The sequence below is a fragment of the Jatropha curcas genome, chromosome 1, assembly GCF_041381405.1.
Source record: "Jatropha curcas cultivar XTBG-Jc1 chromosome 1, XTBG_Jcur_1.0, whole genome shotgun sequence".
Taxonomy (NCBI): domain Eukaryota; kingdom Viridiplantae; phylum Streptophyta; class Magnoliopsida; order Malpighiales; family Euphorbiaceae; genus Jatropha; species Jatropha curcas.
The window spans coordinates 2,103,915-2,118,826 of NC_143151.1; the positions used below are offsets into that span (position 1 = coordinate 2,103,915).

The 14,912-nt window shown below is 35.0% G+C and overlaps 3 protein-coding genes across 4 annotated transcripts; 2 read left to right on the top strand and 1 right to left on the bottom strand.

Moving 5' to 3' along the window:
- The first annotated feature begins 91 nt into the window (after positions 1-91).
- Positions 92-5,715, top strand: LOC105628427 (Plant regulator RWP-RK family protein). The gene is made up of 7 exons (XM_012209837.4): positions 92-345; positions 470-637; positions 759-1,939; positions 2,456-2,500; positions 2,663-3,421; positions 3,654-3,777; positions 4,106-5,715. Exons 3-7 carry the CDS (start codon positions 995-997, stop codon positions 5,185-5,187), a joined length of 2,955 nt encoding a protein of 984 aa, XP_012065227.1. The 5' UTR covers positions 92-345; positions 470-637; positions 759-994; the 3' UTR covers positions 5,188-5,715.
- A 985-nt stretch (positions 5,716-6,700) lies between these two features.
- On the top strand, positions 6,701-9,416 carry LOC105628428 (peroxisomal membrane protein 13). Its single transcript, XM_020677037.3, has 5 exons — positions 6,701-6,833; positions 7,396-7,632; positions 7,715-7,956; positions 8,282-8,374; positions 9,098-9,416. The coding sequence occupies exons 1-5, from the start codon at positions 6,824-6,826 to the stop codon at positions 9,305-9,307; spliced, it is 792 nt and encodes a 263-aa protein (XP_020532696.1). The 5' UTR covers positions 6,701-6,823; the 3' UTR covers positions 9,308-9,416.
- Positions 9,417-9,731: 315 nt separating this feature from the next.
- Positions 9,732-14,877, bottom strand: LOC105628429 (DNA double-strand break repair protein). Of its 2 annotated transcripts, none has more exons than XM_012209839.4 (6): positions 14,632-14,877; positions 13,841-13,897; positions 13,722-13,755; positions 11,378-13,091; positions 11,014-11,101; positions 9,732-10,252 (listed from the first exon to the last, which is right to left on the bottom strand). In XM_012209839.4, the coding sequence occupies exons 1-6, from the start codon at positions 14,724-14,726 to the stop codon at positions 10,213-10,215; spliced, it is 2,028 nt and encodes a 675-aa protein (XP_012065229.1). In that variant the 5' UTR covers positions 14,727-14,877; the 3' UTR covers positions 9,732-10,212. The 2 variants fall into 2 exon arrangements, with proteins under 2 accessions (XP_012065229.1, XP_020532720.1); XM_020677061.3 differs by lacking the exon at positions 14,632-14,877 and adding an exon at positions 13,201-13,266.
- Between the last annotated feature and the right edge of the window lie 35 nt (positions 14,878-14,912).

The window sequence follows — 14,912 nt, forward strand, 5'->3', positions numbered from 1 at the left end:
AAAATCATTAATTAATCATTTCTTCTCCTTCTCGTTAATTTAACCTCAATCAGATTATCACCACTTATACCACCCATATAATATTTTTTATTTTATTTTTCAAAAACCAAAATCTTTCTAATTTTGGTAAGCTGGCTCTCACCCTCTCTCTCTCTCTCAGCGAAAATAAACTGTTTGCCATAATTTCTGTATCAAAGAGAAAAAAAACACTCTCTTAACTGTTCAATCTTTTTCCCTTCATAGTAACTTTCACATCTATGTCTCTCTCTGAATTCTCGCTCTAGATTCCTTGGCTTCTTGTACACAAGACAGTAGCAGAGTTTCAAGGAGGTTGAGGAATTTTAGGTAGGTGTTTGTTTATCTGGTTTTCCCTTCGGGTTAGGGTTTTCATTTGGGGATTGTTGTATTTTGTCTCTGTTCCAATTTCCTGGTTCGTATTAACTGAATTTGAATAATAATTTTTTTTCAGATTATGTCAGATAAAATACTTACACGTATAGTAGCTTTTCTGCATAAGGAGACAAATTGGAGATGGGTTTTGTGAGTTGTGTTGTTGATTGAAAGCAGTGGACTTATGTTACGTGAATTGCGCCAGCTTTGGAGACTGCAATATTTTTGGGCGTCATATATCTTTGAGGTCAGTTTTAGAGTTTTTTTTGCTATTTATAGAAAGTTGAGTTGTAATTAGACTGTGATTGTGCCTGTTTATGGTGATTAGTTACTGATAATTTAATATTTTCCATTTATGCTATAAATAGGATTGGAGGGAAATGAGACTTTGTTCTATGAACAGTGTTGATGCTGCAATTTGTTGAGTGGAAGTCAGTATTCTTCATAAAGATTGAAACTTTTTGAGGATTGAGGATGAGATTGAAGGGTATTCAAAAACAAATTAGAGAATACATCAGGGGAGAATTTCTCTGGTTTGTTCTCTAACGTTTTCTGATTTTTTTAACTTAAGCTGGGAGCATTTTTTGGTTAGACAAAACTAAAAATGGAAAACCCCTTCTCATCAAATGAAAAGGGGATTAGTTATTTTGCTTCGCCGAGAGCACAGGCAGATAGTATGGTTCCACCAGATGGTGGGACGAGGAATTCCATTCCGGAGGACGTTTTCAACAATTTTTCGGAATTTATGAATATGGATACATATGCTGGTTGGTGCAATAGTCCATCAGCGGCAGACCAGATGTTTTCCTCCTATGGGTTTTCATCTTTCCAGTCAACACCCTGTGCATCTTTTGATGCATTGAATATTCCAGAACATAATTCTTCAACCTTTCTTGTTGGTGGTGATGCATTTAATGATGCTGGGACTTATTACAGTTGTGGAGACAAAATGGTAATTCAGCAATCAACTTCCCAGTTTGTTTATCCATCAGATTCAGTTGGTGCTGATGATTCAGGTGCGAAACAAAGTGATGGTGCTCATCGGCAAAGATTTATCTCAGATATGGCTGAGATTGCTAAACCAGTTGGGTTGTCACTTGATGAAAAAATGCTAAGAGCATTATCCATGTTGAAAGAAACTGCTGGTGGTGGCATTTTGGCGCAAGTTTGGGTCCCAATAAGGCGTGGAGAACAATATATTTTGTCCACCTTTGAGCAACCTTACTTGCTTGACCAAGCTCTTGCAGGGTATCGTGAAGTGTCGAGGACATATACTTTCTCGGCAGAAATGAAGCCTGACCTTCCACTGGGGCTTCCAGGTCGTGTATTCATATCTAAAGTTCCAGAATGGACTTCAAATGTTATTTATTATAGCAACACGGAGTACTTACGGGTAAAACATGCACTGAATCATAAGGTCCAAGGTTCTATCGCCTTGCCAATCTTTGAACCTTTAGATATGTCCTGCTGTGCTGTACTGGAACTCGTCACAGTTAAGGAGAAACCTGATTTTGATTCAGAGATGGAAAATGTTTGCTATGCGCTCCAGGTTAGTTTTATTTCTCCATATACTTTATTTTAGACGAGTTATTTTCTTTCCTCTCCTTCTCTTTTCTAAATCATGCAACTTATCTTTTATGTGTATATATATATATATATATATATAGCTTGGTTCTCTGAGATTACAAGGAATGGACGAATTATGAAATAGAGGGCTTCTGTTTGTGCTTGATCAAAAACAAGAACCAGTTAGAACCAAGTATGGTGAATTTACTCTTGACAATATGTAATATGTTCACTAAGCTAACAAACAGACCACTTTAATATAAGAAAGACTCCTTAATTGATGAAGCATATGATGACTCTATGTTTAGCTATTTTATATGGGATTTTGTTGTAAACATAGTGAAAGAATGATGAAGATTTGGGATTTTGGAATATTTTACTCTTTATGTTAAAGCTCTGTAATCCTTGTTATTTTTAGATTGGTTGGAATTAAAATTAAATATTATGCTTGCATCCTAGTGGATGGCTTTGTAAGTTGTGTTGGACCAACTGTTTGCAGGCTGTAAATTTAAGAACCACTGCACCTCCTCGACTTCTTACTCAGGTATTTATCAGAACTGTTCAGCTTTTCTCTTGCTTTCCCTCCAAAATTTATGAAAAAAAGGGAGGCATATATTATCAGATTGAAATAAAATGAACACAGAGCAGAAAATGAGATTGTGTTAGTTATTCATACTGCACTACTAAGGGATTTTTTGTCCTTCAGACCCTCTCAAGGAATCAAAGAGCAGCCTTAGCTGAAATAACTGATGTTTTAAGAGCTGTTTGTTATGCACATAGCTTGCCACTTGCTCTAACATGGATTCCTTGCAATTATGCTGAGGAAGCTGTTGATGAAATTGTAAAAGTACGTGTCAAAGATGGTCATTCAAGATCTACTGGAAAATCTGTTCTATGCATTGAGGGTACAGCTTGTTATGTGAATGATAGAGAGATGCAAGGATTTGTGCATGCATGTTTAGAACATTATATTGAGGAAGGACAAGGTATAGCTGGCAAAGCAGTTCAATCGAACCACCCTTTCTTCTTCCCTGATGTGAAGGCATATGACATAACTGAGTACCCACTTGTCCATCATGCACGCAAGTATGGCCTAAATGCTGCAGTTGCAATTAGGCTAAGAAGCACTTACACTGGTGATGATGATTACATATTAGAGTTTTTTCTCCCTGTCAATATAAAGGGGAGCTCCGAACAGCAACTCTTGTTGAACAACCTTTCAAGTACCATGCAGAGAATCTGTAAGAGTCTCAGAACTGTTTCAGATGCAGAGTTAGAAAGGGGAGGAGGTTCTACTGTTGGGTTTCAGAAAGGAACAGTACCATCCTTCTCACCGATGTTGGTTTCAACAAGAAGCTGCCAACCCACAGATACTGTGTCCCACTTAAATTTGGCTGATAGGATAACTTTTGATGCATCGAGTTCCAAAAATGACAGAATGGAATCAGATGGTACTCATGAACAGGTAACTTCTGAAAAAACATTTCTTCCCCTTGTTCTCAGTTAGTTTTAATCTCTAAAAATGAAAGAGCATGTCTTAATATTTATATGCATAAAAAATATCCTTCATAATTCATTTATTTGAATTTTACAGTCATTTTTAACTCTTGCCATTGTATTTATATTATTTATTTACCTATCAGAAGTAAGATGGTCTTTGATTGTGTTCCAATGAAGTTCTTTTTTCCTCTCTCTAGATGATGGATGGACCAAGAAGACAGCCAGAGAAAAAGAGGAGCACATCAGAGAAAAATGTGAGCTTGAGTGTCCTTCAGCAATATTTTTCTGGAAGTCTCAAAGATGCTGCCAAAAGCATTGGTGGTGAGCTTCTTCTCACCTTTCTCATGTTGATGTTGACTATGGAAACAAAAGCAGATATCTGAAATTTTTTTTAATAAACTTCAGTAATTCATGTGTAATCATTTTCCTCCATTTCTTAAAGTTCAGTTCTTGGAATTGGTGAAGTTAAATTATCCTTAGGTCAACCCAAGTGGTGCTAGTAATCAGCAAAGAAGCGACAGTTTTGACCTTCTGCAACTACTTTTAGGCCCATTTGAAAAATATCATTTTGACTGCAATGTGGCATTTTTGCTAATTTATTTAGAAGAATGTGTAGTTTAACTTCTAAATTTCTTACCTTTTCTTTTAGTTTGTCCAACAACGCTGAAAAGGATATGCAGACAGCATGGGATCTCGAGATGGCCATCCCGCAAGATAAATAAGGTGAATCGCTCGTTAAGGAAAATACAAACTGTGCTGGACTCTGTTCAGGGAGTGGAAGGTGGACTAAAATTTGACCCCACCACTGGTGGATTTGTGGCAGCAGGCTCCATCATCCAAGATTCTGATCATCAAAAAAGTTTTGCATTTCATGACAAACAACTTCCTGCTGGAAATTCTGAATCTGCAAATGAAGATGCTGTTTCTGTACCTCCAGCTCCTTGTATTGATGGCGATAATTCTACAGTTAAAGTTGAAGAGGATGAATTCTGTATAGATACATCTAGGGGATTGATGATGAAATCTAGCATTCCTGTGATTGATTATAGTGAAGATTCCAGGTCAGTTGCAACTGATGCTGGAATATGTCAAGAGGCTGGCCTTGGCTGTCGACGTTGGTCTTGTCTGGAGAATTCCTCAGCATTAGCAAAAGGGCGTAAGTGGGGTCTTAACATAGTGAGCATGAAATTGGAGAATTCAGACACCCACATTACGTCTAGAAGCTCCTGTTCTTTGGCTGCTGCAGAGTCGGATACCAAAATTGAGGGTGATAATGGAACTGTGGACCATAACCAGCATACTTGTTCAAGCATGACTGACTCTTCGAATGGCTCTGGTTCGATTATGCATGGCAGTGCGTCAAGCTCACCAAGCTTTGAGGGGGAGAAACAATCTAATGTCATAACAGGATATGAAGATAGTGGACAAAAAATTACTGTAAAAGCCACATATAAAGAAGATACTATTAGATTCAAGTTTGATCCATTCATGGGGTGTTTCCAATTATATGAAGAAGTTGCAAAAAGGTTCAAATTGCAAAACGGAACATTCCAGCTCAAGTATCTTGATGATGAACGAGAATGGGTGATGCTTGTGAGTGACTCTGACTTGCAGGAGTGTGTTGAGATATTGGATTATATTGGGGCACATACTGTGAAGTTCCTTGTTCGTGATACACCTTTGACCATGGGCAGCTCGGGAAGCAGCAATTGCTTTCTGGGAGGAAGCTGATAGCAGTACAGGTGATGCTTAACACACAGGCAGTCTTCGAGCGTATTTCATGTAGTTTGCTAAATTTATATTGTTTCTGGTGTCTGTCTCATAAAAGGAAAGTTGTATTATGAAGGTTAAAAGAGGAGTGTGGAATTGCTATAGTCTCTCAGCAACACACTTCTTCCTTCCAAAATTTTTGCAGAACCAATCACGAAGTAGGATGTGGCCGTTTTTGGGGCTGAGTTTATGGATACTTTTCAAAACAGAAAAGACCAAACAGCTCCCAAGTATAGCTTTGTATAATTGGTGGCTGGATTTCCAGGAAAGGAAGTTAAACGAGGAAATGGTGAGGAAATGATCAGCAGTAAATTTTTAGATGTTAAATGTATAGGTTAGTTTATGCTAGTTCTAGCTAAAAGTAACTGTAGCTGCAGAAATGCTGGAGGTATTATATTTTATGTTGTAGGGTGCCCCAGATATCAGTCTGTACAGTAATTTATATGGGTTCTATATTATTATAAAAAATATAAATTTTGGGAGTTAAAACTCTTCTTTCTCTCCTTTTGTGGTGTTATTTGCTTATTTTTTTATGGCTGCATGGGCAGTCATAAGTGTCAACCACAGTAGTCAGTTGTGGAGTTCAAAAAAAAAAAAATTATGCTTGTAATTGATAAAGTCGTATATTTTCATCAAATTTTAGAAAGAATTCTTTTTTTTTTTTCTTTAAATTATTGTTCATGGATTTCTTATTTTTTATTTTTATTAAAGTTTAATATATTCCAAGACTAAAAATTTTATGAGTCTAATAGTATAATGTTGGAAAATAAAAGTTCAATTAAAAAATAAAAATTTTGAAAAGCTCGAAATAAAATTTTTCTAAAAAATAAATTTATTCGGAAGCAAGGTATAGCTTATTGATAAATTGTTCAAATTTTTATCTAATAATAGGAGAAAAAAAAAAAGTTCAAAAAAAGCGAATACTCTATATTATATATATATATCTAATAATCAAGATATATATATATATATATATATACACAAATTTTATTTACTTTGAGTAATCATGTTTTAGATATCTACCAGAATTTATTTTCTGGCTTCTGCGTGATATTATTGGATTTCATGTACCAGAATTGTTAATGGTTTTTTTTTTTTTTTTTTTTTTTTTTTTTTTTTTGAGTTTTGTTCTCTATATTATACAAAAAAAAAAAAATAATATATAAAATTAAATATAGAAATAATTGGAAATGTGAAATGTTAAAAAATTTTTTGATTATTAGGCCAAAAGGAAAAAGAAAATTACATAATTACAAAATATTCACATAATGTAAATAAAAAAAATATAGTGCCATTCCTTCAAAAAAATATTTTTTTTAAACAACAAAATTAATTGATAAAATTTATAAATTACTGCTAATAAATTGTGTATAAATTTTTGTTTTCCACTATTTTACATATTATTATTAAAAAGATTTACGCAGAACAGGTCTATGAAGGGTAAAACGCTCTTACCACATTTTAAAGATTTTAAAGAGAAGGTATTAAAATCTGTTACCAAATTTTAAATACAAGGTGGTTCATTACTTAACCATAATTGGCATTTTGGTGTCTGTTATCTATATCACGTAATTAATGTGGTTTCTCTTTAATTCTCATGGGTGAAGGTTCGTCTTCTTCAATTTGTAATTTCAAATTTTTGCTCTTTTGTACCATCTATATTTTTTGAACAATCTTCTCTTATTGTGAATAGAAATCATATACTTGCATTCTGTTGCTTGTTGATCCCTGCCTAATGTTTGATTTGCAGTTCTTAGAATCATATTATATTCTTATGTTTGATTATGATTTTGTGTACGGTTCTAAGTCCTATGTGTTTATCATTCTTTTTTCTTTTTGGCAAAAGAGATTTTCCTTCTTCTGTTTGAATTGAAATGGCAATTTCTTTTATTTGTATTTTCTGTTTTTGGGCATTTTTAAAGAGCGGTTTCTTGTGATTTGTTTTTGCAGACCATTAATGATTTTGTTAAAGGTGTCTTCTTAAGCTGATTAATATGACCTGCCAAGAGGCATTTTCTTAGATAATTACTCAATTCTATCAAGGTTGTCTCTCTTGCTGTGTCTTTTTTTCTTTTTTTCACCTTTTTTTATTCTTAATTCCGTTTGGTGCCTTTTCACTTGGTAATATTTCCTTTCTTGCACATAATAATGTGATCGGACAAATTGCAGCTAACAAACCTCCTCCAAAACCTTGGGAGCGCGCTGGTGTTCCTTCTGGTTCGTCACCTTTCAAACCCCCATCAACTGGCAGCACAAATGATGTAGTTGAGGCTTCAGGAACTGCAAAACCTGCTGAAACTGTTGCAAGTTTAGGCAGGAATGCCATGGTCAATAATAGAACTTCGGTCAGAAGGCCGATTCCTGTAAGACCTTGGGAGTACAACTATGATGCCAGAAATTATGGAGGTAAGTCTTCATTAGCGAATAGAGAAATTATTAGATAGGATGGAGCTATTGGCGTTCATTCTAATTTTTTGGCTATTTTCAGGACTGTATGGTTCATATGGTGGACTTGGGGAAACAACTTATAATGGCTTGTATCAAGGAGGAGGCTTTGGTGGGATTTATGGGCCTGGGATGTACGGTGGTGGAATGTATAATGGCGGTTTTGGAGGCCCAGTCGGTGGTTATCGAATGGGCATGGATGGTCCTTATAGAGCTCATGATCCTAGTGATCCTCATGGTGCACCTTCATCTCCACCAGGATTTTGGATTTCACTTCTTCAAATGGTATGATATAGAAACTTTTCTTTTTTCTTTTTACTTGTTTGCTTTGTTTGTGTGGAGAACTAGTGGAGATTGTTGACGTTCCTTTACTTTTGAGGATGCCAAAATGGTTTAAATTGTTAAAACTTCTTAAAGATAAATAAATCAACAAACTAATATAATATATGACAATATCAACTAAAGATTTTACAATAGTTGGTTCTTGCCATAATGGGAAAGAGATGGAAAAACGTTTGCCAAGTCATGTAAATTTCATGACACAATGTTTTCTATTACAGACATGTTTTTGGCTCTCACTTTCTGTTTGGCATTGTCTGCATTATGACAGATGCAGAGAGTAGTTAACTGTTTTGGACACATATCAATTCTTATAGACCAGCATACTCAAGCCCTTCACACGTTCATGTCTGCTCTTCTTCAGGTATTCTCTTTGTCTTGACTCCTTGCTTCCTGTTTTATACTAGATCAGATTGTAACTGCAATTGTTCTTGCTTCTTTTTTCTTCTCTTTGTCTTGACTCCTTGCTTCCTGTTTTATACTAGATCAGATTGTGACTGCAATTGTTCTTGCTTCTTTTTTCTTCTCTTTTTATCTCATTTTAGTAATTTAACCTCTGAAATCTTCTCCATGATATTTAACTCATCGCCACTGGGCTTAAGATAGATATGGTACAGTGGTGATTCATAGATCCTGAGGTTATTAACTGAATGGTTTTAGCATTTTCTTTTATTTTTCTTTTTCTGTTTTTTGGCCAATTAGTTGCTTGTCGTTCTGGCTTTGGGTCTGCTAGTTTCGGTATGCACAAAATAAGTACATGAAACAAATCTACAAAAGAAGTCTCTTTTCAAAATGTAGAATTTACTGTTGGCAGGATTTCCAGTTGTGTTAAGGAATTATCTATCGAAGCAACATTGGGACATTAATGTAACCTTTGGATTAGAATTCCATGATTTGAATTTGAGGTTTTAGCTCTAAGGTATTTGTCATTTGTGGTATACCTTCTTCAGAGGTTTCCACTCTCCATCCCATTCTTACAAATGCCCATTTAACTAAGACATATTTTTGACTCTGCTATTTCCATATTCACATATATTTGGATAATCATCATTTTATATTATATTGAGGTTGGCTGTTTTTATTACAGTTGTTTGATCTCTCTGGTATGTTGTATGGGGAGCTGGCGAGATTTGTATTTAGGTTGCTGGGCTTCAGAAAAAAGCGGCAAAAGGTTGACCCACCTGGTCCTACAGGACTCTCCCCGCCGGCACCGGAAAATCAGCATCAAAGTGAGGGAACAAAGACATCTCCAAGTAGGACTTGGGACATTGTTTGGGAAAATGATGCCAAGAAATGAAGCAAAGACAGTTACTCGAGCTTGTAAAAATGAAATTTTCTCATTGTTGAGATTAAAAGAAACTCTTGTAAGTTTGTAATACACATCAAATTGCTTATTATTATTATCATCTTGGATGCCAAATTCATTTAATCTTTTTAGTTTTTTCTGATTGCAGTATTTGCATGCCAAAATATGTTTTTGGTTTTCGGGTTTGGTTGATAAAAGTCAAAAGATTTATTTATAAAGTTCTCAACAATATGAACTTGAGACCAATATAGTAAAATAATACTAGTTAAAAGTTCAATATTTTGAAAAAAGTTTTTTCTTGATCGTGAAAGGGGAAAGATAATATGCGTCCGCACAGCTGGTTCTTGTCGTATTGCGACTTGTTAGTAGGCTCAATATTGTCGTTTTAAGAGTTCGATTATGAAAAGGGCAACAGTTCGTTTATAACTTGCGCTGAAGATTAATTGATAATATAATTTTTGTATCCCCACATATTGATATTCCTCCATCTTCTTTGTTTCTCTCCATTTTCCCTCTCTTTCTCATCTTCCAATCACCCAAAGTTACACGGAATCCTTGCAAAATTTCACAAATGAATCAATACAATGTAGAAAAACTGACGTTTGAGATATAATACAACAAAATTTTCCATTGAATTGATTGAATCATGGCAACAATTTGGTTATCTTTTATCTTCAGTCTTCACCTCCATTTTCTTCACTACATATCATTAACCTGAAATATCAAGAAGGCTGCTCTTTGCCGACAAACAAATAATGGACGTTATGTATAATCATCATCAAATTGGTTAAGGGGTTGCCATCTCCCCCTTGAACTGCTTACACCTCTCTATCTGGAGGCAAACGAAGAAAATCTCTCTTTTTAGAGCATTGTTAGTATTATCCAGTATCCAAAGCTTAAACAATGCCAAGCAACTCCTTTAGCTTTTCCATTCCACTGCAGATATAAGAAACAAGTCATTAATGTTTTTGAAATTTTTTTGAAAAAAAAAAAAAGAAGAAAATTATAATTGTCCCAAATTTACCAACTTAATAACTGATGTGGCATTGTTTTATTTGTACAATCCCTATGGAAGTGTATTGTTCTGGCATGTGCACTAACAATGTAGTGCTACATTAGAAAGTATAATAAGTTGGTAGTGTTGGGACAAGACCCAGTCACTGGTTTAAACCAAACTGAACTGGAACTGGTCCTCCTGTTCCAGTTCAGATTCCAGTCGATTCTTCCTGTCAGTTTTCTGGTTCAATTTGCAAGTTAAAATTTCAAATCTTTTTTTATCTTTTGAACCGTTTCAAAACCAAAACCAAAACCAAACCGGATCCAAACCATCAGTTGGGAGACAGGGTTTGGTCCTAGTTCCGGTTCTTGTCTCAACTGTTCCCAGCCAGTGCAGGTCTGAACCTTGGCTGCACCTAGTTGAGACAAGTAGCACCAGTCAAAAAACAAAAGTCAAAGTTATCATGGAAGGATTCGTAGAGATTTTCCAAAATTATTTGATTCGGTACAGTAAAATGGCCCAATTTCACTCCATCATGAACTTGGCCAATTGCATGAACGGATGCTGATATTTAGAAATTGAACAACACCATGGCGAAGAAGTGAATTCAAGCCTAAAACTGATCATTAATGCACAACATAGCCTATGATACAACAAGCTGGTAGCAAATTTAGCTTATTAAAGTAGCAAGTTGCTATACCTCTTGGGGAAGGAAGGAACTAGCTCTTCCACAGCTTGAACAATAACGGAACCAGCTTCATTTGTCTTGGAAGAATTCTGCCTTTCTTCTGCAATCAAACATGAACATGAGAAACCTTGTGGATTATAACCCAACCATAGTAAATAAATGCACGCACTAACTTATAAACATATTTTCTAGGGAAAACCATATTTCAGGTATAATTCCAAAAACCAGAATTCATAATAATTCTAAACTAGAATGAAGACAACTAAAGTCATGGAATATATGTGCTTCCCCTACAGAATTTCTGTAGTAGTGTAGCATACAAAGTTCAGTTTCAAAATAAATTTATTGAGGGGAAAAAGGAAAGAGCTTTTGATACCTTGATTTTCTTGACTTGAGGGATCCCCTCTGAGATATGAACTACCACACTGATTTAAATCTAAGCCTGCTTCGTGTGCAAACTTCTCGAGCATGTAACCAATGATATTGTAGGCAACCATGCTTGTCTCATCACATATATCTTGGATGCCCAGGTATAGATTTGTATGTGTACTTTGCTCATTGGACATAGATTTAACCCCTTTAACATAACCTTCCAAAGGGTTTTCCATACCTACTGTAGTACCTTGTACAGGTTCATTTCCCTTCATAGAGATGCTATTTAACCTTCCACCAGAAGGAAATTGAGGGGAAAAACCATTTTCATTGATCCTTGACGTTGCAGATTTGCCTGTGCTTTCCACATTAAGCATGCCGCTAATATTTCTTTTTCCTTCGATTAATGGAGAGGAACCACAATTCCCCTGAGAGGTAGAAATGGATGGTTTCGAATCCACTGGATCATGCTCCCCACAACTTTCTTCTAGATTATCCAAACCAACAGAATAAGTCCTGCTGCTTAGAATATTTCTAGGTTGCAGTTGCTGACCATCCGCATCACTGTCACCAGTAGCAGTGAAAGTATCATATTCATCATGATGATGATCATCATCATCACCATCATCACTTTCTTCTAATTCTTCCATGTATGCATCAGTAAAATCCTCATCAAACTCATGGTTTGGAAGGAAACCCCAAACAGTCTGCTTCATTTCAGCACTCACACTTAATATGCATTCCACCTCTTCTTCAATTTCCTCCTTCAAGAAGCGTGGATTTGGCGTTCTTCGACAATTCCTGTTGATAAAAGCAAGACCCTCCAATAAAGATTTGGGAATTGTATCCAAATCGTTGCATTCAAAAAGATATTCAGTTAACATTTTCTTCATTAATGTTCTTAATCTCAGATTTGGGACATTGGCATCTGGATCTAAAAGAAGTTTCAAAGTTTTCAATTCCTGGGTTTGAACCTTTGTTTCGAGTAACCAAATAGCTTTTGATATCTCATTCTGCAAGGTTTTTGTTTCTGGTGAGAACTGATTAAAGTCTTCCACAAAGAAATTTGAAAAGACTGCTGTCCTTTTTAGTGATAAACCAGCTACAGCAAGTGCTTTTGCTAATGGTGCTTGTAGCTCAACCCCTCTGCCAAGTTCTGAAAGCATTTTCTCACTAGTTGTCCTTATTTTATGAATCAGGTCTTTTCTGCTCGATCCATATCTTTTTTCTTGCAAGCTAGGAGTGCGAGCTGGCACACCTCTGAGTTTCCTGAGCATAGCAAGCAGGGTATCAGTCGATAAATCACGTAGTCTGTCCAGTATTTTAATAGCAGAAGCATGATGAGATTGAAATGTGGGAATCAAAAGTTTCAAACAACTGTCTCTGACATTTTGTGGGTCCTGGAGGAGTTGAGATAGCTGCTTTAAAATTTCTATTTGCAAAGTGCGATTTTGATCACCAACAACCTTTGGAATTGATTGTTTGATCACCTTCTTCATCTTTGGCCGTGTTTTTTCAAAATTGATTGATCCTCCAGATAGCATCATAGCAAGAAGGAAAAGTCCCTTATTTGTCAAAGCATTAAGGCATGAAAGAAGGAGCCCTTTCAGATTGGATCTGTCAAACAGTTGTTTATTCTCTTCAATAATATTCTCTCTTTCATCATGATGAGCTCCAAAAGCTTCTTCAACATACTTTTTTACAGTCTCATGGAATATCTGAGAAACAACACAAGTAGCTAACTAAAAAATAAACAAAATGCGAGTTTCGAAACAAGAATACAAGATATTCATTAGAATACTATTATAAAGCTTTATTGGAGGCAACCTTGGTCCTTTAGGAGAAAAGTTCTATAAAGGAGAATCTCAAAGCAATTCTATTTGTCAACATGTTCTGTATGAAATGAACAGGACAAAAGGGTTGTTACATAACAGTGAAAGCAAGAGTAAAGGAGGCATTAATAGGAACTCTAATGAAGCATTTAAACAGTAAGACTATATGACCAAACTTACACCAAAATCATGAAAGAATTAGTATCGCCAAAGATCTACAAAAATTTTCACATAGTTAATTTGTTTAGCTTTGATCACACTGGTTTGTTTAATGCTATGGTGCTCATATATGATCCTTATCATATACATTTCCATTTCAATTAAGCATCAGTTTAGGTTTGAAAAACTGAGATACAGCATGTTTACTATTTAGATAAAATGACAATAGCATTCTTACGTTCTTATACTACCATACATCATCCGTGGTCATTTTTTACCCTATATATCCAATATTCATCAATAGAAACACTCACTTTTTAAAACTTATGCAGGAACTCATAATGGAAAATAACTTACATCATCTTCCCTAAGCATAGATTCAGGCATCGACCTGGATAAACCAAACAACACCCAATTACTATAAATATTTTAGTGCAATTATGATGCTAAGATATGACAGGTGAAAAATCACATACCTGTATCTGAAAAGCTTCTTTTTTTCTGAATCAGACATGGGAAGGTCCATCAACCATCTGAATAGAGACATAACTTGGTTAGCGTCTCAAAAACTATTTATTTACTCTAGAAAGCAATAGATATGCAAACCTAATGGTTAAGCACTTCAAATTTTTGTATTGCACTATGACTATTTATTATTATTATTATTTTTTTTTAAAAAAAAAAAAAGAGCAAGATTTGAGGAGCAAAGACTTTGCTCCTTCAAAGAGAACTGTAACAAAAATTAGATCCTGAGCTTAAATTTCAAGGAGGATATATGCTAAGAAAAGAGTGGAAACCAAATTCTATCATTTATAAGGCCTTCTTTTGTATAAATGAATTCTGCAAAATTTTATGGGATACATTTGACATTCATGTTTTCGTGTTTAGTATGAATAAAATGTACATTTCGTTTCTGTAAATTCAATTTTATGAAACTTCAATATAACAAAATCAAATTCTATAATTTCAATACACTTCAAATTCAATAAAACATTCAAATTACTGATACCAAACAAGGTTTCTGTTATTATACCCTTTAAGATTCAAATTGCTTCATCAAATTGGAAGTTAAACTAGAAAGAAATGCTGACATTCATTTACAGCTATAACACATACAAGCACATAGTTTTAAAACCGAGAAAAAAAAAAAAGAAAGAAAGAAAAACCGTTGATGGTTTCTTCGTTGAATATGTGAAATAAGGAAAGAGAAATTAAAGAATTGAAGGTAAACAAATAAAGGTAAAAAAGAAAAGAAAGAAAGAGATACCTCCTCTTGAGCTTAAGTTGCTTCTCTTGGTGCTTAAGATGTGAGAGTATAGTCCGGGAATCCGATAGACAGAAATTCTTCACTTTACCTTCCATGTGTATAAAATTAGGGTTCTTTGATTTATATTTAAAAGAATTGCAGAGAAAGAGAGAGAGGGGGGGACGGAGAATTTAGGGTTTTATTTTTCGCGATAGAAACCAATTAGACAGAAGGGTTTTAGAAGCCTTTTGAGACTTGAGCTGAAAATGTCGGCTTGGCTCAGTTCTTTAAACACGTATTAT

Bases quoted from the DNA above. Each gene is read 5' to 3' on its own strand.
- LOC105628429 (XM_012209839.4), bottom strand. From the start codon at position 14,726: ATGGAAGGTAAAGTGAAGAATTTCTGTCTATCGGATTCCCGGACTATA. The intron at 13,898-14,631 runs GTATCTCTTTCT...GTCTCTATTCAG, and splicing joins CAACTTAAGCTCAAGAGGAG to ATGGTTGATGGACCTTCCCA. The intron at 11,102-11,377 runs GTATCAAAAGCT...GTTTGATTGCAG, and splicing joins CTCAAGTCAAGAAAATCAAG to AAGAAAGGCAGAATTCTTCC.
- LOC105628428 (XM_020677037.3), top strand. The intron at 7,633-7,714 runs GTAAGTCTTCAT...GGCTATTTTCAG, and splicing joins TGATGCCAGAAATTATGGAG to GACTGTATGGTTCATATGGT. The intron at 8,375-9,097 runs GTATTCTCTTTG...TTTTTATTACAG, and splicing joins TCATGTCTGCTCTTCTTCAG to TTGTTTGATCTCTCTGGTAT.
- LOC105628427 (XM_012209837.4), top strand. From the start codon at position 995: ATGGAAAACCCCTTCTCATCAAATGAAAAGGGGATTAGTTATTTTGCT. The intron at 1,940-2,455 runs GTTAGTTTTATT...AACTGTTTGCAG, and splicing joins ATGTTTGCTATGCGCTCCAG to GCTGTAAATTTAAGAACCAC. The intron at 3,422-3,653 runs GTAACTTCTGAA...TCCTCTCTCTAG, and splicing joins CAGATGGTACTCATGAACAG to ATGATGGATGGACCAAGAAG.